The sequence below is a fragment of the Rhea americana genome, unplaced genomic scaffold (assembly GCF_003343005.1).
Source record: "Rhea americana isolate MKP2758 unplaced genomic scaffold, rheAme1 scaffold_295, whole genome shotgun sequence".
Taxonomy (NCBI): Eukaryota; Metazoa; Chordata; class Aves; order Rheiformes; family Rheidae; genus Rhea; species Rhea americana.
This window is the reverse complement of record NW_028186418.1, coordinates 300,572-325,778: the sequence shown is the minus strand read 5'-3', so window position 1 is coordinate 325,778 and position 25,207 is coordinate 300,572. Positions and strand designations below refer to the sequence as shown.

General features: G+C 43.6%; 1 protein-coding gene across 3 annotated transcripts in view; it reads left to right on the top strand.

Annotated features, from left to right (window-relative positions):
* Positions 1-25,207, top strand: part of MYO1C (myosin IC) — a 59,942-nt gene that overhangs the window by 12,732 nt on the left and 22,003 nt on the right. For 2 of the 3 annotated variants that reach the window (XR_014896385.1, XM_085309268.1), the window contains exons 3-4: positions 23,588-23,743; positions 24,372-24,487. Coding sequence is in view for 2 of the 3 variants with exons in the window: in XM_085309268.1 (XP_085165394.1) it covers positions 23,588-23,743; positions 24,372-24,487 (272 nt within the window). In the remaining variant the exon portion in view is untranslated. Of the gene's footprint in view, positions 1-15,349; positions 15,496-23,587; positions 23,744-24,371; positions 24,488-25,207 lie in introns of those variants that run through there. The other variant, XM_085309269.1, reaches the window with a different exon arrangement.

Below are 25,207 nucleotides of genomic sequence, written 5' to 3'. Positions count from 1 at the left end.
TAATTTATACTGTTGATTTCCTGATAGTTGAACGCTACAATTGACAATCCTATAACCTCTAGTGTCGTTCCTAGCTGTGACCTGCTGGTGGTGATAATATATGTACRTCAGTTCTCAGAGTTTTAATCATTTGGAGACATGCATACATGTAAAGGGTAGGGACCTAAGCAAGCAGCCAGAGGATCTTCAAGCTTCTTCTACTTCATTCTCAACTAAATGACCTTTTTTCACTTGTCTGTCCAGAAGATGTRTTCCCTCAGTATTTAAGGTGCAATTTCATGTCAGTTTAAGCTCATTTAAGTTGAGGTTACTGTAGTTCAGCAGTTTGGCACTCCCTGCCTTGTACCGGCACTTGCATCCATTTGACCCTTTGGTGAGCCAGCTGAAACAAAGCTTGGAGAGTACTAATCTAGCTGGAGGGGGAACAGCTTTCTGCTGCTTTAGTTCCCTGAACTGTCTCACTGCAGAACTGGACAAGTGTCAGTCACAGTACAGAGGAGGGAGCGGACCAGGACAAGCCTGGCTGAGGCTGAGCTGCAACGTAGCAAGGTTGGCCTAGGTGACCTTGGAGCAGCCCGGGACTGTGCTCTGACAGCTCAAAGGACATTTTCTGTGTTCTGTCTTCACCCTGGAGAAGTGTCTGTAATTCCACCCTGTGGGGGTGATGCCTTGTGCAGCCACTTTCTTGTTATGCTACTGGTTTTGGATCCCTGAAATCGATGGTAGGGGGGAAAAGTTTGAGGTTGGTAGAAGCTTTCGCAGTGATGCTGAGGGACTTCTATGCCCTGGTGTGTGGGCTGACTGGCATCAAAAATTTCCAGTTTGTAGATATGGAGGTAGACCAGCTGTTTAGAACAGAAATGATAATTAGTTGTCTTCTAAACGTTGGCTTTATTAAGATTTACAAATAGACTATCCCAGCTCCGTTTCCTACAACGGGGATTCCTAAACTATAACACTACTTAGAGCAGTGCCGTAACCCTSTGCCCATGGAGTGCCTGCCTTGCTACTGGCCATTAACATGGTAACAGGCCAGGAAGAGAGAGCTGCTGATAAATCCTGGTGCAGGCAGCCAGGTATGATCGTGCTTGGACACTGAGCCAGGAGAAAATGGTGTTGGTACTGCCTCTTGCCTAAGCAGCACCCCGAGTGGCCACGGTCACGGTGAAGAGCGTGGCCCAAGCAGAGGGCAACTCTGGGGACAGACATCACTTTGCCCTCTCTGCCACTTCCCAGAGCGTTGCAGTTTCTTCARGGAGGTAAATGCCCACCAACTGGAGGGTCAGTATAATGGGGATCTGGCATGGAGGGAAGATGGGGATGCAGGGACACCTGCTTTTGCCCAGCTGTTCAACAGGTTTAAAGGTTCATGCAGCTTTTGGGCTGTGTGGGGCTCTAGCAGGGCACGTGTGTGGGGCGGTGGCACAAGGTTGCTGTCCTGTGCTGTCTGAGCATGACGTTGTGATCGACACAGGCAGAAAGGGTAGCGGAGAAGGARTGTGTTTTCCTACCAAAACCTTTCGAGTGAGAGGTTGGATCTGGACATGTGCCCTTTCTGGCATATGTGCAGGTTTGTGCAATTTGTGGCTGCTGTTGCTCTCGCCACCGGTAGTGGCACCAAAGTAAATAAAATTGGGAACACCATCCCGCAACAGAAACTTTTAAGAGGYTATTTCTAGATGGAATTGAAACTCTGTATGATTTAGCAGACTACAGCCTCATTATAAAGGTAGGAGACAACCAAAAGTGATTTTAACTATAATTCTTCAAAGTCCTGTTGTTAACACGTAGTAGACAGGTACTATACTAGCAATCTGGTTAAAGAGACTTCATAACATAGCTTGTCAGTTGCTAGTGCAAGGCCATATTTTTATAGATATTCTATTGTGTTTTTTTTTTCTTTCCACTCAGAAGAGAGAGATTCTGAACAAAGGGGATGAAAGAAACAGCTTGAAAAACGCATATACTGTGTATATGCGTACGCACAGGTTACTGCYCAGCAGACAAGTGGGAGCAACCGAGGCAGCAGTGGGTTGGCTTTTGGAGGACTGGGGCTCAGCTTCATAGGAAAGGGTAATACCTGCATGTAGCTGCTCCTGTGACCCATCAGCTGTCCCAGTRGTTCTCCAGAACATGGAATTTGTAGGATCGTTGGACAAGTATATGCTGCCTTTGTGTTGCCTATCACAGACACCAGGAATCCAGAGAATGTGAAAGACTGTCTCAAATTGCAGTGCTGTGTGCTCCTTCCACTCCCTGTCTAGGGGCTACAGGAAGAAGGAAACAGGCTTGAAATACAAAGTCAGATCAGAGGAATTTGTGAMTATATAGAAGATAATACCCGTCACTCACTTTATTTTGCCACTCCCACTCCCCTCCCATTGTGGAAAGTATGATTAAAGTCAGCCCTGACTGTCTGAACCATACATACATGCAAGAATGCCAGATTCCCTTCATTCCAGCCCGCTGACTTCAAGCAGGACTTGCTCTGACAAGCTGGAAATGAGGACTGGCAGCTTCGTCTGCAACTCAAAAGCTTTATCTCTCTTAGACACTCTTCCTAACATTTTCCACAAATACTGTCCTGCTCGTAGGAGCTGTTGTATATACAGGATGCCATCAAGCATTTATGCGTAAAGCCCTACATTGTGTAACTCTCCTTAGAACAGGCAAGGAAAAGTTAACAGAGCAATTGGCGCCAGGCCCTTAAGAAAGCTTGCTCTCCCTGCGTTTCAGCCTCATTAGCTGGGGAGCAGTAGGAAGAGTCAGCTCTTCTCCCCCTACCAAGAGCTGCTGTTTTTTTCCTGCAGTCCAGCCTTTGTCTCCCACTAGTAACACATTCATCTGCAGCCTCCAACTTCCACAGCAGTCCATCATCTCGGCCTCTCTCTTTAGCCTCTGAACTGAACTGCCACCTGGGTATCCCTTCGCTGCTTCCCCATTTCATCACAGCAGGCACAAGTTCTTTACTTCTAGGATCATTCTGACTCCTCCAGCAACTTCTGCTTTCCTGTCTTTGCTTCCTAGAACTTACTTCACTGCTGCTTCTGCTCAGTGAGGATGCCAGCTGGGCACACCTGTTGGGTTTGRGATGGTGTTTTGCATACACACACACATTTTGTATCTTTTAAGCTGTTTGCTTATGCTGCATATGCAGTCTTTCAGTTGGAGCACTTATACTGTCTGACCTATCTCAACTGATGATCTCAGCCTTCAGTAAATGCTTTTCTGGAGTGAAATATATTTGTGAGATGCAGTGGTGGCTCTGGAGTGTCTCTGTATCACTAAATGTAAGAAGACCAAGCTCTTTTKGGGATGCTATTTTAGTTTCAAAATGAGTATGAAAGAAAGTGACTATATTTTTACACATATATAATATTAGCACAAGAATTTGAGATAATTTTAAGCTTAACACCGTAAGTCATGCACGCTGATATAAAAAAATACTGTAAGTTAATCAAGTTTGAGTAGTCATGATGGTTGTGCTATGATTTCTACTAAAATGGTATCTTTGATGTCATCCTACTTCTCCAGAAGCAGCTTGCCAGTGTTATTTTAGGYTGTGGGGGGTGTGTACATGTATATATTTGCTAAAAAACATAAAAGACTTACTAGTATCAAATGTCTGCCCAGTACTTAACAGATATTTGAACTTCACCATTGCCTGTGAGTCAACAAACTTTAATTTTTTCGGTCTGTTTTTTTTTTTTGTTTGTTTGTTTTTTGTTTGTGTTTTTTGAGGGAGGGCGGTTTCCACAGAGGCTATGGCCTTGACTTATGGCCACATAACTAATCCTGTTAAGCAGAAAGGAGATCCCACTAGTCCCGACTCCAAATCCTCTCCTGATCATGGGAATGTGCTTTCTGGACATTATGTGAAAAAGATTGGTGAAACAAAGACTCTCGTTTTCCTCTTGCTGGGCTTAATAATGTGCAAAGAGCATGCTGCTCAGAAGCAGCGATAGCAGAGAATTGGAACCAGTGTTGTAGCTGGGGATTTTGCAAGAGAGGCTGCAATGAAGAAGCAGCCGTAGCATTTAACCTCTGTGTTTTATTCATCTGGAAGCAAGTGTAATTTAAATTGGCACCTCTATAATTGATGAAGTGTCTTTTTACCATTTGTTTAATTACCAGTTTCAATGCCTAGAAAGCAGTGGATCAATAATTTACAGTGATGAACTTCCCTGAGCCCTTCTGTTTTTCTAGTTCAGCCATACAAATGRCTACTGAAACAAACCCCCAAGTTTTCATGCTTCTCTTTCTCTTCAGTTGTGTTTAAAAAGTTTAACTCCTTTTTTTTTTTTTCCAACACAGGGATAGTTTACATAACTGAAGCTGATGGCAGAACTTGCACTGATCTCCGTGAAGCAAGGTTAATCTAGGGCTTGCCATGCACGCTGTATGAACTTTTAGTTTTTTGCAATCTCCTGTCGTTATTGTAGAGTGGCTAAGGCTCGGTTCATGCTGTTGCTGCAATAGCAAATGATGCTGTCCTGGCAGTATCTGGGAGCTGTTGGAGTAGAGAATTTGAGCAATGGGACTGAAGCCGCTGCCTGCGTTTTGCATACCCAGCTTCCATGAAATCTCTGAATCGTTGTCATTCCACTAGTGTAGTCCGCAATTCTAGTGGACTGTGGCCTTATGTGGAAGGGACTTCCATCTACACAGTGGTGTCCTCAAAGCAGAAAGTTACCTTTCACTTTTCTGCCTTGTCTTTCCTGATGTTCTCATTATCTGCTTCCACACAATTGGACATTTCTCCTTTCTTGTCTCTGAATCTTAGAGGTGTTGGTCCTCACTCGAGGACACTACGAGGGCAGAATGCTGGAAAATGGTTGGTATTTTTGGTAATGGTGTGACCTCCGCAACTGTCACAACAGCTGTTTATACCTGAGTAATAGGAGCTCTGGGAATTCCTTCACAAACTCTCATTTGAGTTGAAGATCACGGCCCAGAAGAAAAAGTTTTCTTTAACGTGATAGTTGTAGAGAGGAATACTGCTCTGCTGCCTATAGCTGCCTATTTTGTCTGCCTTGGCAAGATTTTTGTGGTTTCTCAGCCTCTCAGTGCAGGACTGGGTAAATCAGAGAAAGAAAGAAAGAAAAAAAGAAAGCAAGAAAGAAGGGATTTGGACCTGGCCACAGCTGAGGAATGAATGTTTCCATTTGCTGCATAGGCCCATGTTTATCCAGATGTGGAATATGCATTCCTGGGAACCACAAAGGAACAGGCCTCTGGGTTACTCTTTAGTGTACATTTTGTCTTTGCTTTTGATTAAATCTATGTCCCCAATAATGCAGAAAATCTTTAAAGTGCTCTGAGCAGGAAAGCGTAGTCCTCCTGAGTGAGCAGAGAACTGAACCCCTGTCTTGGAGATGTTATTTCTTATACTTCAAAGGATGCTGTCTTGCAAGCCAATGACTTCTTTTAAAAAATGTCAATGTGATTGCCCCTTCTTTTTCTATAAAAATTTTGATAAAATGGAGTTTTGTTTCAATAGGAGAATTCATTCCTTAAAATATTGGAAAACATTAATTTGGATCATTTGGTGAGTGCAACATGATGCTAAAGGGCACTAGGGTGCCAGGRGATGTGAGATGTTCTGAAATGTCTGTATTTTCAGATATCCTGGCATACTCTTGCTGAGACAATGGCAACTCCTTATTCCCTATTTGCTGTTAACTGAGGATATACCTATTTAAGGATAAAAATGGTTGCAATTCACACAAAATTAAGGATTTTGCATTCGCTATGGGACCTCTGGGGTACTTTTGAACTGGTCAGAAGGAGATTACCTCAGACAATACCCTTCATCTGGTGGCTTTTACTCTCCTTTTCAGAAGCAAGAGAACAGACAGGGTAAAGGGAAGCAGTTCAGACACAAGCCAGCTGCAATATCATCTGCCCACGTGCTCCCCTTGGCTGCCAGGCCTCAAAGCTGACACGCTGCCAGATAGCCAGTCTGTACTGTGTGTCTACTTTTCTTTCCTCTGCTTTTGGAAGCCGCTTAGGCCGTTCCTTTTAGCATGATTTGGAATTCCTACATATCATTGGTTATTCTTATTTTGGGTCTACGATCTAGTTTTGGGTTTATGACTCCAGTTTTACTTCAGACTAGCATTGACTCTTTTTTGCTTAAACTTTTCAGAGAGGACTTTGTGCCATCACAATAATGAAGAATGCTTTTTGTGGCCCTACAGAGAAGGGTTTGAAAGAAACTCAGTGCCATGTGTGTTCCTGATAGCTTTAATAGAACTTATTTATAACTTTTCACCATGGCAAAACAGCTGCCTTTCTTAGGCCAGCAATGTTGGTTTGGGACATGGGGAGGGCGAAAAAAAGTGGTGGAAGTACAAATTGTGCCTGTAAACTCTGTGCTCATAAGTCGTCAAATGAAAAACTACTCAATCTATTAGAATATCTAAAGCATTGAATGTGCCCTTTTCCTGGGCTCCCGGAACTTGGCTCCACTTGATAGTTTGTAGTTTGCTTATGGTATTGCTAAGTTTGCATCAAAAGCGTCACACCTAGAAGGAAAATAAGAGTGTAATTTCTCCCAGATATATCCCACTTCTAGTATCAGAACAAACTGTCCCAAGAATACTTGCAGATTAATGACCCCTCCCCCTTAAGGAATCCGTAGACTTTATGTGGAACAAATCTATGCCCTTATATCAACATAAAAATGCTTGTATCACTGTTTCCCTAAGCTTGGGTACAAATTATACTGATATATAAACTTTATACTATTTTAAACATTCCATGCTAAAGAACATGCTTAAGTCAAAGACACAAGTTAGCTTGGATATTTTGGAGGGAGGGATTTCTTTTTTCAAAGCTATTTTTCAGTGTCAGGTTGTCAGGTTTTGAGTGTGGTATATTTTAATGCACAACTGCATTAATGAAAATTAATGAAAAAAAATGAAACTGGGGATACAACAATTAGAGTTTAGTAGTTTTCTGTAAAGCAATCTGAGATTGTAGGTAAATCCATTATTTGGATGTCTCTCAAATGATATGCAGTGACATAGTTAACAGTACTGTTGTTCAAATAATCCTCCCTAGAGTTCAGATTTTACCTGCTAAAGTAAATGAGGCAGCTTAAACTTACTGTTCTGATATCAGTGATTTTAGTCAGACAATTCCTGTATTTGGAGAAGAACCTTGCAACTGTATCAGTGGCCAATTCCCCAAGAAACTGAGGTAAGACTTTATATCTCATATAATGCTAATAGGGCCTGTTGATCCCTGCTCCCAGACTCCTGGTTTCATAGCTGTGATTATTCTCACTACAGGGCCAGAACAAATACTTTATTTCTCTTGGAAAAGTTTTTTTGAAACTGAGCAAACAAGTTATTGATTGCCTCCTAAGACATAAATAGAAAAGACAACAGCATTAGGGTCAAGATGTAGAATTAAGACTTTGTACTGACATGTCATTAAATGCACAAGGACCTATGTTCCCAAAATGTTTTTTTTTTTGGAAACTAATGAGCTTTGAGATACTACTGACCACAAGCGATTCCAGTGCATACCATCTTTCTGCTTTATAATTGTTTTGCAGTAGTTGTTAAATAAGGAAAAGGGCAAAAGAAAGGTGTATGATCTAAAATAACTACTTGTAGCAGGTTTTATCTAAGAATAATGACAAGTTTTGTTTTCTGATTCTTGGGGAAAAACTGCTTTTGCCTTCTCTTGTCTTTACCTTCTCCAGGCACATGAGAATGTGAAGAATTTAATTGGACAAAAATTGAAGGCTAGTTTAAAAGTCCTGAGAAATTAGGATATCCTTAAAGATAAGTCAAATGCCTAATATCCTCTTGGGAGGATTKCTAGGTGCGCTGAAAAGCTGAGCACACTCTTGGGTGCACGCCCTTTTCTAGCCACGTAGTACCGGGACAAGGCCAAGGTGTGAGCAACATGAGAGCCTGGCTGCGCTGGAGCAGTCYTCAGGGAGCAGCTTAGGGAACTGTAAATCTCTGACACCTTTCCGTCGGGATTGCAGAGCTCCTGACGCCATGGTGCAGGATCGTGCTTCTGCTATCGAACCTGTCTTTGCATCTCATCAACCAGCCTTCCATAAGGGAAGCTTAGCTTCCTTTTTTAAGGCTCTTGGCCCAACTTTGCTGTAGCAAACTGAGCATTTCTGATCAAGGAGGCCTAACCAGCTAATACTTTGAAAATCTGGGGTGGGATTTGGCCTCAAAACCTGTAGAAGTTGTACAGATAACTCTAAAGGAGCTTTGGTTGTAGAGAGAAAACAGGTAGGAAGTTGCAAGGATGCTGATACAAAATTATTTGTATGTTCTGTCTCAAAGATCTATTCCTGTCAAGAAAAAAATTCTGAGTGATAARCCTGCCTAGGAACATGTAACGTACTCGTTTCCATGGCAGTTGTGGGAGTGTGTCAGTTTGGGCTTGTTCAGCAACCTTCGCTGCGCTGGGAACTGAGAGCTTCTGCCGTTACCCAAAGACAAGGCAGAGAGGGAGAGATACCCCTGCCTGGGAAGCATGGGGAGACATCCCCTTGCTCTATCACTGACTCCAGACCAGCTCTTTGCGAGGCTTGCTGGAGGAACTCCCTTTCATTTGTATAAGATGAAGGAAAATCTGTCTTCAGCTGGGCGTGCAGGTTTTACATCTATTCAACTGATAGTAAAAAGGGTATATAAGAGCCAAAATTACCGCTCTAAATGGGAGCAAATGTGGCACCTTTGGTGAAAATTAGCTTGTTGTAGTTGCRTGCAGCAGTTTGCTGCTGAAATTGTTGACCTGTAACTCATTAATATATAAAATTATTTGGAAATGCTTTGAAAATTAACTGGCACCCTTAACACGTGCCAAACATCTTTAGAGTCTGCAACAAAAYGAAGAAGGGAGAGCTGTCCAGGTCACACAACACGACAGCAAACTGTTGCACTCGTGGATCTACAGSGCAGGGCAGGTAGGCGGGGGAGCTGCGAGCCCTCCCTCCGGCACTGGCCCCCGGCACGTCGTTCCTTAGGGCACGGCGGGCGCTCGTGCTGCCCTTGCTGCATCAGAAGCGTGCTCGGCCCCGCTTCGCAGGCGTTACGTTGYAGCTTTAAGAGTCTATTCTGTCTTTTTCTTTCCTTGAAGAAAAGYGGGAGTGTGATAGAAAGAGGACATAGCAGCTTTAATTTGTACATTTAGTTTTCTATTTTGGGCTGCGGGAGAGGTCCCTCTGTGCTTGGGAGGGAAGAGTCGCAGGTTAAACACTGCCCGGCTCGGCAGGGGCACACTAGGTTACTGCACGCCACCTTCCTGGAGAAAACTGGTGGGTCGGGAGCCCTGTCCTGCCAGTTGTGTCCCTCCTCAGCACTCTGGTATATTCTTCTTTTCCAGACTGCAAACAGTTTAGTGCTGATCTGGCCTTATATAGTAATTTCCTATTATTAGAAACATTTCCTTGGGATCTTGCTCAGGGAGTAGCAGAGGGAAATCCTGTTTCCTTCATCTAGCATGCAGGGAAAGCAACACTGCTCACTCTTTCTTATCTAGCATCGGTGGAACAAGAAGTTTTTGTTACAATACGCTTTCCAGTCTCAATCCCTTTCCAACATTAAGCCTCTATTCAGAAATGCAAAGAGAAATTTGAAGGAATAGGAGCTGTCAGTCGCCAGCGTGAGCTCTAAAGYGCTGTCTGCAGCCTGTGAGTTTTGCCTGCTCTTTTTCAGCCATGTTCCTCGCTGGAAATTTTTCTTCCTGATGCTTTGGAAAACTGATTCTCCTTTTCATGTTGCCCTGTGTGGGAAAAATACTACAACAGCACATTTCACCTGATTCTGCTGGTATTTGATTATCGGTAGAAAGCTAATGACTGTGTTAAGAGAATCTATTTGGTATTAAGGAGGGAAAAGTTTTAGGTTTGTGCACAGCAAGAACATATTTTTAGAGGAGCGATGGGTCACTGGGAGCACTGAGATATGCAGAGGCTCTGGACACTTAATTTTTCCTGTGAAAACATTTTTTCCCCTTAAAAGGAAGATGTAGGTCCTGCCACTGGGAGTGACTGTTTAGAAAGTCAGTCGTGAGGAATGCRCGTCAGCTGAGCGGAGCCGGGCCGCTCGCGCTCGCCGCGCTGCTCGTCCCTGCCGCGGCCTCCGCAGGGGAGCCGCTGGCGGGGATTACATCAAAGCAAGGGCAGCCCGGTCGAACCGGCGGTTGTTTTTCAGCCCTCGAGCGTTACTGCCGGATTCGGAGCGGGTCCRGTGTGCTTGTGCGATCAGCCGCGGTGCTGGCTTGCCTCGCCGTCCCGTAGCGCAAGCAACCGAGCCGGGGCATCCAGCCACTACCGAGGGGGGCTTCGTCCTGACGGTCGCTGTCGGAGCCAGTCACCCGTTTCACCGATGCAGCGGAGAGCAACAACGAGGAAAAAATTATTTTAATTTGTTAGATTAACCCAGTTTCTCTTTTTCGCTCACGTCACAGACGCAAAATTATTGTGTTTGTGCGGGAGCCATAACTAAATGCAAGTGCCCCATATGTGGTTTGTAATCTGCGGTCTTTCAACCGCGTCGGTCGGAAAGATCAAAACAGTGAAGGCGCTTAAGAGGATCGTGGGGGAAGCCTAAGGAGAGGTGTGCATCTCCCTGATTTTTTTGTAGTATTCCATTTTTTGGGCAATATTCTTATTTACTTGTGAAAGACTGAGCTTGAGAAGAAGAGGAGTTTAGTGTTCTTACTGGTAAAAACTTCACTGAAACAAACAGGACTAGTATTGACAGCTTTAGGCATTACAAAATGTAAATTAGAATCTGAAATAATAATTTAAATACTTCTTATGTGTTTTCTGGAGTTTCAACCCTTTTGGCCACACATTTTCAAGCTTTTCTCCATAATCAGGAAAACACTCTCACAAGGAATCACGGGAACCAGGCAATTGCTAACAAAGACGATGGCCCAGGGAAGAGATTTGGCCTGGTTTTTGAGCCTGTTCCAATATTTAATGTTTCTTCTTTGGCAAAGCATTGATTTATTCAGTTAACAAGCAGTCAAATGTTTGCTGGAACRTTGTTCTGCTCAGTATAGTATGGATAGCAGGATGCATTTGGTAGGCTGAAGAAATTTGCATTTTTTGGTTAAGACTTTTGTCTGACCTGTAAGAGGGAGTCTCTCAAATTCCTAGCCTGTTTAGGGTGGTTTGTTTCCCATGGTATCTTTGCCAAGTACTTTCTAATTATGGAAAGTATGTTATTTTGCAGTTCTTTTGCAAGGCAGATGTAATGAATATTTTAAAAATCCAGAAAAAATATATGCATTGAGAAAAGAACTTAATATCTTTTGCTTTTGGAATAATATGGCTGTGAACCATGGTGGCTTTGGCATGTGCTATTCACAAAGCAGCATCTTTTGCCTGCAGATTTATATAGTGCAGCACAGTACAGGAGAAGACGATGGCTTGCAGATGCTGTTTTCCTGGGGCTGGGCTTGCGGGCGTAGCTTGGCAAGTCGCGCGGGGCTCTGTGAGCCTGTCGGAGCGGGGCTGGCAGGAAGGGTTTCCAGTCCTTTTGCTTTGACTGTGAAATTGTATGCAGGGAATCAGCAGCTTATCAGTAATGAGCAGAGCAGTCCCAGTGCTCTAATCCAAGGCTTATATGAGTCACTTCTAACTAGTGAGGCCTGGAAAACTTGATTCATATCTCTGCCTGTAGTTGCCGGTAGTAGTGATACAGACCTAGTCTGCCACCCTTAGTGCTGGTCTCTGTGTTGCTAGGAAGGAAGAATATGGGTTTATCGCCATAACAGTGCAGGATCAAGACCTTTTAAATCGAAATGCTGTCATCTCTCTCTGCTTCCTGATTCTTCTTGTCTGCTAGATATTCTCCTAATTTAGACTAACCCACAGGCAAGAATGTTTTCCTCACCAACAAGCGTTGGGCAGTAGTTTGGCTACATAAAAAAAAAATGTTTTTGAGTAAAGGTTCCAATTAAATGAAAGGTTTCTCCTGCCTGAAAGAGCTGTGGGAAATGTGTAAAAATACACTCCTGAAAAATTGGACTCTTGTATGTTTTCTAAGTGCAGTGCTTTCGGTGGTGAAATATGTCCTGAGGTTGTCAGGGAGTGGATACTATGGGAAAGGTGARGTTGTTAAGGTGAAGATAAATGCTATGCTGATAGATAATTAAAAAATGTAACCTGAATTATTATGTTGACCTCTGTGGTGTTTGGCTGCAACTAGAGTAATCTGAGGAATGGTAATGGAGAGCTGAAGTTTTCCTCCTGAAGGACTGGAGCAGATGGGCTGCGGTTCTCCTCACTTTAGGAAAGTCCTGGCTCAGGGCTTGTTGCTGAGGTTCAGTAATGGCTGGTGTGGCTCTGTTTTGGAAATACAACTTGGATTACCTATGATCTTACCCGTGCTCCTGAACGGAGCAGGGCCTTGCAGTATCGTTTGTTTCAGTGCTGTAGAAGAGACCCTTGTTAAACCCACCTCCGAAATGTGTCCTCAGGCTGCCGCCGTTAATAATTCATGTAGCTCCTCAGTTGGCTGATGATAAGAAGCGGATAAAAATCTTGTCCATTGAAGTTGTACAGGAACTGAGAGGTGCTATGAATAATTTCTCCAACTGGAATCTAATTAGAGCTGAGGAGCAAGTGACACCATGGCTCTTCAAAACTTGTTATACAAGCTTCAGCACAAACCCTCGTAACCACTGGCACCTTCCTTCCGTGACAAATGACATCTTCCACAGTGCCGTGTGTCTAAGATCAATGCTGGGGCCTAGGGTCAGAACTAATTAGAGAAGAGCGCGACACTGAACCACTGACGACGTCTGCTGTGTTTCCTGGGTTTTAAATAGTCTCCTATCTGAGTAGTAGCCAAGTAAAGTCTTGTTTTACTTTACTTGCTTTACTTTAAAGCTTTTTGCTTTAAGTCTTTTTACTTTAAAGCTTGACTTTAACCTTACTGTAATAGAGGTTTAAAAGTATGTGTATTGAGAGGGGGAAAAAAAACCAACCAAACAAACAAAAAAAACACTGCTTCAAGCAGATCTGACTCCAGATGGTGCCAGTAGTCATGGAAGACTTGGGAATGTTTCATGGCATGGCTTTTTCAATGGTTAGACAACTTATGTGTTGGTGCTGGGAAAATTGGGTGATGACTGCCAGATATGGCCGGCTTAAATGGATTCCAACAACGAAGATGGTTGTAATGCTGGTTTGGGGCAGGTATGTGTAGAGTACGGATCCAGTAGCAATAATGCTACCAGGTGTCTTACCATGATATCTGAGACTAATATACCTAAAGGCCAAAGAGCCTTGAAGAGAAAGGGAACTGGTTTATTTCTGCTTTTCTCGTCTATCCTGTGATTGATCCAAAAAGTCTTAAGCTAACTAAGGAGGAAAGGGTGTTATTCAGTTTGCCACCTCTGTTCAGCTGCATGTGACAATGAACCAGTGAAGTTAGTTAACATTCGGTGTGATAATGACTTGTGTGCGATATCTAAATTTCAGATGTATTTGAGCAGATGCAAAAGTCTGTAGTAGTCTTTCTTCAGAAGATGATGTACCTACAGAAAGATGATATTCCTGTTAATTTTGGTAAAGCTCTTGTGGAAAATTAGGCATTGAGGCTGGATCAGATGCAAGTTTACTCTGTGCAATATGTGGCGTTTGAAACAAATGGACTCTGAAAATTCAGCTAATGAGCTTACACTCGCTGCTACACTAAGTTTGTAGCAGGTGCAAGTTAGGTGTTGTGCCTTATGGGGGGCAGTGCCTTGCGCACGGAGGATTAACCTGCATCTGGTTGTTGCCAATTGCCGTGCTCCTGGCTAGTTGTAGAGTCCCGCRTTAGAAACCATTTGAAGAGAGGAGTCTGTTAAGAGGCTGCTACAAAGGAGAAATGGGTGGCAGTATGCTTTGTGCAGATTGTGTTTATCTATGTGAGACTCGCAGAGAGAAACCCATCTTCTTCGTTAGCTGCTGCGTGTCATTTCAAATGGATGACTAACTTTTTAGTCACTGGTGGTTGGAAATGGAAGGTCACGTGGTTCTGGGCAGAGCTCATCTCCTTCAAGCGTCTGTCCGACTGCCAGTGCCCTTGAAAGTGCTTTACGTGCCGGTATGTGAACTGCTCGTGACCTGAAATACCTGAAAGGTGGTGAACATTGACTGGGCCCTGGGCCAGAGTAATGCACTATCTGTAACATGTCCATGACTTCATTGGCTATGCTTGCAAGTGCTATTAAACTACATATATAGCTTAGACCACTGAGAGCAAAATAATTAAGAGAATCATAGAATAATTTAGGTTGTAAGGGACTTCTGGAGGTCTCTGGTTCAACCCCACTTCAAAGCAGGGCCAACTTAGATCAGGTAGCTCAGGCTTTATCTGGTCCAGTTTTGAGTATCTCCAAGTATGAAGTTTCACAATGCCTTGGGCCCCTGTTCCCTGCCCTCATTGTGAAAAAAAATTTCCTAATATTTCATTGGAATTTCCCTCATTTCAGCTTGTGTCTGTTACCATGTGTGCTTTCACTTTCCACCCAATGCTAGCAAAAACATATGCATTTGGATTTTTCTCAAAATGCTCCTATATCTCTATGGGCTGATGGTTTTTCACATTCTTAATGTAGCTACAGCCATTAATCTTTTTAAGTGAGACCAAACCTGTGCTTGCCTCTGGGAGAGCTAAATTTTCCAAGGCCTGGAGGCTAGGACAACAATTTCTTGACTGTTTCCTACAAGGGAATGTCTTGAACGCTCAGCATTGGAGTACAGGTTATTTCGTGATAATGACCTCAGGGATCTCCGTATAGAGTGGGTGTTTTGAGAGTGGACATCTCAAAATGCTTCTGGTATGTAATATTGCTGAGCAAATATGCTAACTCCTTGCAAAGACAGACAAGACAAACTACTTCCTACCCCCGGAGACTCTTTGTGGTCCTTGGATTTGCCAAGAGAACGATTACAAGTGTAATTGTAGGCATGGAAGATTTTGCTGTGGTTGGGGGAGTTTGGAGTGGCTTAGGGGAGCCTGCTTGATGCTACTGTTTGCAGCGAACTGTTTCAGTGAAAAAAATTTGCTGTAAGGCAGCATATGACTTCCTGTCATTTTTGCTGTGGTTTTGCGTGTTAGGCTCTGCACCAGGCTTTCCAGCGTCTTTGATTACTTTTCTTTCCGTTTTTCCCTGTCATTGGGCAGCGGGGACTCCGTGTGCAGGCTGCCGGCGGAGGAGAGCTGACGACTTTTCTCTGGGACTGCCTCTCCCTTTGGAAGGGGAGGAGAGCTCCTCTCCCTGCCCTGTAAACCGCCCTCCGCGGGATGCTCCAGTAGGAGCTGGGGAGGAGGGAGGGAGTTCTGACTGCGCTGAAAATGTCATAAAAAAAAAAAAGGGGGGGGGGGGAAGAAGGCAACTGACAGAAGAGAGAAGTTGTCCTCAGACTCCTGCTTTATGCAGCAGCCTAAACTGAGTCTCTGAAAGTGCTGGGGGAGCTGGAAGGAGGCAGAAATGAAGTTCAGAGCTGCGGTAAGACTTATTTAACACTTTTGGTCTTTTTGCAGTTTTCAGATGTGTGTCTGGTGTAAGAGGAAGGAAAGAAGTTCTCAGTTTCAGCAGGAAGTCGAGATGTTTGAGCTTGTTTTGTGAAATACCCCTTAGCTGGAAAGTTACATGAAAGTGGTTGAAATGGAGGGGGAAACTGGGGGGGGGGGGTATGTTTTGAAGAGAAAGGCAAGGTGGGAGGTCAGAAAGTGGGAAGAGGGGGAATAGCCGTGCGCTGTGCTGGGGTAGAAGAAAGGGTGGAGCTTTTGCTTGGGCATGAGCGTGTGAATGTGTCATGCTGGTGCGGGTACTGGTTGTGCTTCCCAGGGACACAGGCTGCTTTCTCTGTGACTACCGCCCTGGGGAATGGCAGGAAATACCTGCTTAAGGACTCACTGCCACTCTGTTCCTTCAGGGTGTATTTACTTGAGCAAAACTTAGTCTGCATTTTAGCAGCAGCCAGAAAGCCTGGGTCTATGTCCAGYATTGCAGAAGAGTGACTGTGAGCTTAGAAAAATGAGTATGTGATGAAAGATTGAGAGGACTAGGATTGTTATCTGAGAAAAAGAGATGAATAAGAGGGGAGACAAAAGAATATATCCAGTAGTGCTACAGAGAAAGCAGACTGAGCTCTTGTTTTTGTGTTGTAATACAAGAGGGATATTCAATTAAGTTAAAAGTTGTCTAATAGATGCAAAGATTCTTTTTGTATAATGCATAATTKGGCCACAGGATTCACTGACACTGGAAGTTGTTGAGGTCAGCATGAAGGAACTTCGTTAAGAAAGGTTAGGTGTGGACTTTGATACGGCTGAGAATCTCCAAAGCTTTACCTGGTAGAGCTACTGAATTGAGGAAGAGTTGAAAACGTCCTGTCCCTAGGCTTCAGCAATACTTCAGCTGTTGGAGAAGAGTCAGTGTGGGGCCAGAACATCCCATACCTGCTTAATCTGGAGTTTCTTGCTCTTTTTTCTGAGCAGTCTTGTGTTGACCACTGTCTGAGACCTAGTCTTGGTCAAGTTGGGCCTGAGTGAAGGAGGGAAGCACAGAGCTTTTGGAGGATCTGCCTAATTCCTCTTTACAGCTGGGCATTTAGAGGTGGAGCACAAGTGCTTCAGAGGGTTGTTTGAATTCTACTTGGCTTAGGAGGGCTGTGGGAGCCAACAAACCTRTGCCCAGTAGTAGATATGGAGAAGGTGCTTTTAGGTGTGATACATGTGAGTATGATAAGTAGGGGCCAGGGTGATGTTTGATACTCTCTAAGAGAAAAAGTGGACATGGAAATGCCCTTCATGTGCACCATGAATGCACTATAATGTGCACACTGTTTGGGAAGTTTTATTATCTTGGAAAGACCTGCTGGGCTGAAATGGCTGTGTGGGGCGTGTGGCATCCAGAGCAGAAGTGGGAGTGTCTGGGATGGGGAAGGGCAGAGCGCAGTAGGAATAACAGCGTGAGCCATGTCGTATTTGCAGAGAGAGATGAAAGAACATGTGCTGTAGGAGGTGAATACGACCAGAGTTATCAAAGGACATTAGATAARGCTGTGGGGTCAGTGCCCCGTCGCTGCAGACTAGGAGGCCACTGGGGATGCCTGTGGGTGCCGTGATGTTTATCTGTAGGTCCATGTTTGGCTTTCTGCTCCCATCTCACTTGCTCTGTCTGACCTGGAGATCAATGGCAGAACTTACTGGAAAGCGCTGTTTCAGGGCAGGGGGCTGAGCTGCTGACATTTATGCTGTCTGTTTGCCTTCCAAAGCTACTGTGGGATGCGCGAGCCCATGGCCAGCAGTCGCAGGTGATGCTGCTGGTTACAGTACGCACAGCAGTATCTTTAAACTAGCAACGCAGCTTGCACCACCAGGCCWGGAACCGAATAACCAGCTGCCTAAATATAGAAATTCAATGGGGTCACTTCTCCAGCCTTGTTGATTTTTCTGGTTTGTCCAGTTCATTTTTTGTACTGATATTTTATATTTAGCTTGTTGATCAAAATATCAACATTCTCTCTTAGCAGTAAACGGTTTTGCTGGTCACTTCTTAAAACTGTTCTTTTCTTTTTGCTTCTAATTGCTTCTTTTGTTTTCCTAACTTAAAAAGCAAACGTTAAAGTTAAGAAAATAAAATTAGCTCTAAACGTTGAACAAATAGTGATATCTGCTTCCCATGTAAATCACTATGGTCTGCCCTTGGTTTCTGATCTCTCATTATTTGCATTTCTAACTCACATTTGACCTCCTTAGATACTTACTATTCTAAAAATTTTAAGTGTCAAAAGCCATTGATTAATATACTAAGAGTAGTAATTAACTGCAGCATCATCCACATTCTGTATTATTATTTTTCAAAAGATGACATTTTTGTTTCCACAGCTCTAATTCCTCATGACCTACATACATTTAAGAGATACTTAAAATACATGCACAGTGTGATTACRTTGCTCACATTTCCCAGTCTGCTTTGCATTTTTGGGAGGGAGATTGAATGATTCTGTAACTTGGAAAGTAAGGGAGGCAGAATTTCAACTTAGAGGTAATTTGCTATTAGGTAATTGCCCTTTTTGAGGGCAAAATAAGCCTGTTTCCCCTAGTTATTTAGTTATTTTATGTTTTAATGTATTCCAGTTTTTCTGTGCTTAAAATAGGGAAGCCTTCAAAATAAATAGTTTAAAAGAATTTGTCAAGGGAGTGGCATTCCTTCTTATTATATTTTTTTGGAATAGTTTATTCTACAGTTAAATCCATTCAACATGTGTTTTAGGAGCAGGAGGGAAGTATCAGAGAGGGAGAACCAAGTTCTGAGCATGGGCAGGCGCTCCCTGGCTCCAGACATTCCTTTGTAGGCGATGTATTGCTCCAAAAGAAGCAAGAATAAAAAATGATTCTGCTATAAATGGTCCTTGAGTGGCAGCTGTTGACATGGTAACTTTTTTGCAAGTTAAAGTTATTCCCTTTGACTCTGTTAGTCTTCATCCTCAGATGTTGATCTCCTTCAGTCTGAAAATCAGTCTGAAAGTCTCTAGACATCTGTTCAGAACAGCTTACCCGCTTTATGGGAAATGTAGTGCGAACTGTTCATTGAGCTTACATAATTCAAAGTAAAACCAAACTTTTCATTTTGTTATTTCATTTCTCATTAAACAAGCCCAATGAATGATATATGTGTCATATAAATAATTCTCTGAGCTCAGCTGGCTTCAGAGAATGGTAGTTAAATCCACATGGTTGCTGGAAGGGGATTTTTATATGCGACATGGAGTGGTCTCCCAGGGAGAGCCCTCTTTCCAACCCAGCTGTTGACTAACTTGGTGTTTGTTCTCTGTCCCAAATGTGTAGCTGTTCCAGTATGGCAGAAGGTAGGGCCTTGAGAGACTGCTCTTCACTCCGTCGGGGAAYCACTGGCAGGCAGCAAGTGCTTGACCTTGATTCAGGTCCATCTTAGTTATTTTCATTGTTGTTTTCTTAATGTAAAAAGAAAAAAGAATTATTCCCTTCTTTTTGTTTTCTTTCCTTGCCTGCCACTTTAAAATGACCAGATATCCTGAAGAATGTCATACTACCCAGGAGACAAATGCATGTTAACTGCCACCTCCCCACAAGAAGTTTGTTCTTGGTTTGGGCATGTTATTGTCTTCCAGAATCTAATCTGAATTTCCCTTCCCATTCAAATTTGGTTCTTGCCCGTTCTTCCGTTCCCGGCTTTGTAACTATTTCTGAAACACATAGATCAATCATCTTTCTTTCGATACCAAGATAAAGATGCCTGACTTCTCATATAGCATCAGCTTCCTGTGGTGATTTTAGTGCAAGTCCCCTGGTCTTCAGAATGGATACTAGTTAATTTATAATAATGCATTRTAGAGGAAAATATTAAAGCATACATTTTAGGTGTAGAAGCAGAAATCTTTTTTTATGTTGTTTGACTTTTCTTTCGAAATCAGATGATTAGAAAGCTTCCCTGCTCCATATGAGATGGTTTGCTTTGAGGGCTGTAGATGTTTCACGTGCATTGCGCATGGGTGCTCCAGGAGAAGCAAGGGTGGCCTGAACTGCTGGGTGTTACCTGTGCTCTCAGCTGACAGCAGCATTTGTGCATCTGCAATTGTGGGGTTAGTACTAACCACTCGGTGACACTCTTCAGGAAAACCAAGGCTAGGAAATCTTGCTGCGTATGTACTGGGTTACTAGGGCATTGCGTGGCCTTTGACCAGCTTATGGACAAAGTGGTGGTGAGAGGTTCTTCYTTGGTTCACAGCAGCCCTGAACTTTTCTGCTTGTGGCTAAGAATTGCCYTCTCTCTTCTTCCCTCACAAATGGAGATTTCCCCAGGGTGTTCAGACCGAGTTGCTGAGTGCTTTGGAGCTTGTTGTGCAGAGGTTAGAAGGGCTGGGTTTTCCTTTCAGAGGTGTGTTAGATCCCAGAGACCTAATCAGAGGAAAGTCTTTAACATGCTTTGGTAGAGTGCAAACATAATACATTTGCTTCCAYCCTGACAACACTGTCAGAGATTTGTGATTTCAGTTCAGGACGCTCAGGGGTATGGTTTCAAGTGCTTTTGTATTCCCCAGAGCTGTCTGTATGGGCTGTTTTCTGCTCCYGTTGATTCTGTCATACGAGCACGAAGAAAGGCTCCAGTCTCGGCCAGCGTAAACGTGCCCGGCTCTGCAGGCTGCGCTGAGCAGCACCGAGTTACCCCCACTGCAAGTCTCTCCCGAAATRTAATCACACAGAAGAAAAAGGCATGTGGAAGTAATGCCGCTGCGGTGATTGCGCTGGCTGGGTCCCACCATTCAGGGGTGACGGCTTTTCCTTTCCTGGCAGGGAGCCACTGTTGTGCTGACAGCTCTGGAGAAGAGATTAGATGCAAACAGTGGGTTAAAATAGTGTGGGAATGGGTCCCTTGGAGCTGCATGTGGCTGGGCTGACCCATGTGCCGGAAGGATTTAACTCACCTGTGGTCCCTTCCTCCTTGCCCTGGGTCTGGCCCTCACCTGGTCCCTTGGTAGGGTGATTCAACTTGACAGAAAACTACCTGCTTCTCTTCACCTGCTTATTATTTTGCTGGTTTAGTGAGTTGCCCTGGCTCTGCTCGGAGGCAAGTAACCCGTGTTCACAGGAGCAGCCGTGCACAGGATGGGTGGCTGTCCTGCTCGGTGGGGGCGACGTTGGACCGTACATCTCTTGGGGGCTAGTGAGTAAGGGTGAAATGAGGGTGGGGAAATCGCCCGAATTAAAATTACTTTCCACAAAAAAATCTGAGTTAGTTTTCAGCCCAGTGTGTTGCACAAGGACTAGAAGCAGCGCAAGCCCAAGGACCTACGCAGAAGGCAAGTGGCATTGCCCCTTTTGCCTGCCTTCCTGCGGCGAGAAGGACCCGTCTACTACTGCACTTACTTTAGCAGCTTTACAGAAAACTCCCTTTTTGTTGTTTTGTTTGCTTTTTCCCGAGGAAGGGTCTAATCAGACCTTCTCAGCCTGTATTCTCCTAATTATTCAGGACATGTACTCCCTGTCTCCATGCTTTCAGAATTGTCCAGGCTGCCCCCTTGCATAGCACAGGGCAGAGAAAGGTATAAATGAACTGTCAACGAAGGCCTTTTTGGATGGGATAAGTGTATCTACGAAAAAGGGGTCTTGCTGCGAAGATGCTATGGGGAGCTGGTCCTGTCCATAGCTGAGCCGCTTTAATGATTAGAAGGGGGTTTCTAGTCTTAACTGACAGCCACCAAATTTTATGTCTGCCTGATAACATAAAATAACACTTTAGTCATTTTAATTTATTCACCTCCGTGCTGTCACATTTATCATTTGGTAGGAATATATTGTCATCTTTGAGACAATTTCTTCCTAAATGTTATCTTCTTTCCCTACTTTCTTCCCTCTGCATTACTGTTCTATTTCCATTAAAGAATGTATTTCTACCTCCTCCTGCATTGCATCTGTTGAAGTTATTGGCAGTGAAATAGTTAGTGTAGACATTTTAAGTTAATGGTAAACTTGGGCATAAGCAGTAAAGCAGATGAGCAAATGGTGGCACAGGAGTGGATATTGTTCAGCTGTGGCTTAAGRCTGTCACATACAGACTTTGCATTGAATTTAGGCTTGGGGAGGTACAGTGCTGCACTYAAAGCTTATATTCTGGAGAATCTGACAGCACATTGTCAACTAGGTAACCTGGTCACATTTAATTATTGCTGAAAAGTTTGTTTATTTTTAAAGGAYTGAAATTTTCAGGCAGTTCTTTTGCTCTCATTGATTGAAAGGTTGAAGTTGAGTGAGAGGAAAAAGCATGGAGGAAACCAAAAGCTGCTTAGCCTTAAACGCCTGTTCTGAAGAAGTACAGTGTGTTTTCTATAGGAAATTGTGTTAGAAGTAGGATAGGTAGCTTCTTCGTTAAGCTGGATGTGTGCAGCTGGGCTCGGTTTGTCCTGAGCTCCGAGGAGCAGCTTATGAAAGAGCTGCTGAAACTGCAAAGTGACGTTTTCTGTGAAAGTCTTCAGAATTATATAAACTTGGATTAACTGTGCAAGGGTTGAAGTTTCTCCTCAGTAATTTTGCAGGCAGCTGTGTTTTGAAACTGTATTCATAAACTTGCTCACTTGAGAATTAGTTATTTTCCTTTGGTTTTGCTTCTGTTCCTATTACCTTGTCCAAAGGCTGGTCCAGAATTGCACCACTCTGGTAAAAGCCTTCTAATTTCCAGTCTGAGATATTTGTACATGATTTTTCCATATTTCTTTCACCAATATGAAATGCTTAATAAAACAAACCTTAAGCTAAAATTTCTTCTGACCAAGACTGTTTTTATTTTGTATTTTTTTTCCCCTGTGCACCATCAGTCCCTGTGCTCTGACTGCTCTTATATCTTGAGGAGCAAAAAGGCACCACCTGACAATGTGAATCTGCAAAAATCATCTACATCATTGTGCAGGGCTTTGGGACTGGAAGATAGTGTTTGAGCAGGGATCCTGCGTTCCTGCTTTGTTATACTGCTACAATGCAACATGACTTAGGGCTTCTGCACTAGTGGCTCCAGTGGTGTTCCTGCCAGTGATGAAAATAGCCCAGAAAATAACAACAGATGCTCCAAAATGTGGTCTGGAGAAAGGTGCTTGCTGTGAAGGGTTTTCAAAGTAAGAATGATTTTAAAATACTGTAAGGAAACAGGAGAACATACAGGCAGATATGAGGCAAGTTGTTTAATATATCGTATCTCTTGTCTCTGACTTCTGTGTCCTCTCATCTTCTTTGCCTTGTATATCATCTGTCACAGGTCCAGTGCCTCTTATTGCCTTTAGTAGAAATTTTCCCTGTAAATAGTGATCAAGTCTCCTGGTGCACATTTCCTGTCCTATTTTTAATATGTGAGGTTGAATGAAGTAGGAAATCAGCAGACCTGTTTTCCAAAGATTCTTCTCCCTGAACTATATCATATTGAAACTGCAGCTTTTAAAAGGAGGGTCAAGGAATAGAAGCCGCTTGATGCGTGGGATAGATATTAGTGTCACAGGCTAAATTCATAACTGTGGTTTTGGATACAGTAATTGTTCTCTCTCATTAGTTCTCAATTTTCCCAGGATTTTCCCATTGGGTATTTTGCTAAAGCATTTAGATTGGTCAGCAATGTGAAGCTGTTTGCTCATAAGATGAATCATCATTGTTAGTCATAAAAGATTCCTTACCTAAAAATTACTTCCCATTATAAAATGAGAGTGAAGAAGAAGAGATGAGGGCACATTTCAGTCTCAATCCTGCTGAAGGATGCCTGAGAGAGGAAACCTTAGTATTATTCTCTCTGTGAAATGCTTGTGTTTTTTCCATTTTTTTTCATTTTTTTAATTAGTGATTAGAAATCTAGCRATACCTTTTTCCTAGTGCTGGCTTGTCTTCCATCAAAGAAATTAGTACAAGCTAATTGATAAAGTGTTTATATACATTAAGTGGCATTTTCAACAGCAGTGAGGTTACTCTAATATCCTCTCTCACTTATAGGTTGTCCATGGGTAACTGTGGTTAATGGCCCTCGAGCTGCACAGAGAATCACAGATGTCTCAACCTTCCTCTGCTTTTGGTTGCAGGGAGCAGGGAGTGACGGTATTCGACTGACCATGGAGAGCGCTCTGACAGCCCGCGACCGTGTGGGGGTGCAGGATTTTGTCCTGCTTGAGAACTTCACCAGCGAAGCAGCTTTTATTGAAAATCTACGTAAGCGATTCAAGGAGAATCTGATCTATGTGAGTAGCAGAGTGACAGAAGCCAAAGTGGTCATCAGTGACCTGAATTYGGATGTTTGCTATGGAAGGAAGATGGTACCTTTGCTCTGCAGTTGGAGGGATTTGGAGATGGTAGTATCAGCTTTTATAGCCCATGAATGCTTGCCTCAGAACTAGTCTGGGCTAGTGGCATGTTTACACATGTAGGGCCTCACTTGCAGTGCTCCAGTTGAGACCTGCTGATGTTTGGCAGACTTGCCAACACCAAAAATTCAACTTRCACCAGATTCTTGCATTACATGAATTCACTGTGGTGACTGCTCAACGACCTCAGGCTAGAACTCGATCTGAAACAACAGATGAGAAATAATCCAGTATCCTTGCTGATTAGAAGGACTAAAACAGTCTGTAGGATCTATGTTTCCAGCCAAGATGACGCATCTGGCATACCTCCTCTAATGCCATGCTTTCTGTGCTAAGAGGTGGCTTCTTCAGCGCCCTTGACCTCTTTGGAAGTCTTTAGCAGCGTCCCCAATGGACCTGCTGTGGGGAGCCCTAGTCAGTAAGCTGGACCTCAGAGCAATTGTGAGCTCTAAGAGGAGCCRCTGTTAGTCGTCGGGTAATCTCTTCCCCTTTTGCTCTCTTTCAGACGTACATTGGCTCAGTTCTGGTGTCTGTCAATCCATACAAGGAATTGGAAATCTACAGCAAGCAGCACATGGAGCGATACCGTGGTGTCAGCTTTTATGAAGTTTCTCCTCACCTGTGAGTGGCCTGTGGGTAAACAGTGCAGTTTGTGCCATTCCCACTGGGGCTCGTGTAATACTGACATGTGAAAGCAAGCAAATAAGACTTCTTGTCCCAGATACCCGCACTAAAAAACATGGGGATATAAAGGCTCCTTCAGAGGGTGTGGTGTATGGCTCTTTCTATTCCTGTTTCTCTCTCCAAAGAGGATGAGTTGCCTTTGCAAGAGCAGTATTTGGAAAGGGAGTTGGTTCCTTCCTGGCTGGAGGAACAGAGCTGCTTACCCAGCCCTGGCAGGACAGGAGTTCATTGTTCCAGGGTTACTCGGGGTCTGCTTGTCCCAGCTGTGCCGTTCCCCGGCTGCTACATCGCTCATTCAGCGTAGGCCTAATGAGGGGAAAGAGTGTGTCTATATGTGCAATGTATTTTTTATTTTTTTTTCCCTCCTACCTCTTCTGTTGCTGCCTGACCAATATTTATCTGGTATTTCCCTTGTTGCTACGATACCATGAGCCTGTTGGAACAAGGAATGTATTTATTTACATGGCCTGGCCTGGTGAGCGTTCCCAATTTCCCATTTGAAAAAAAGAAGTTTGAGGTTTGAAAGTTATTTTTGAAAGTATTTGAATTTTTTTTGTCAGGCTGAAGAGAAGCATCACTGAGAACTGAGGACATTTGGCTCCAAAATGCTTTCTTTCACAGCCAAGGGCCAAATTCTGAGCACCTTTTGAAGTTTTT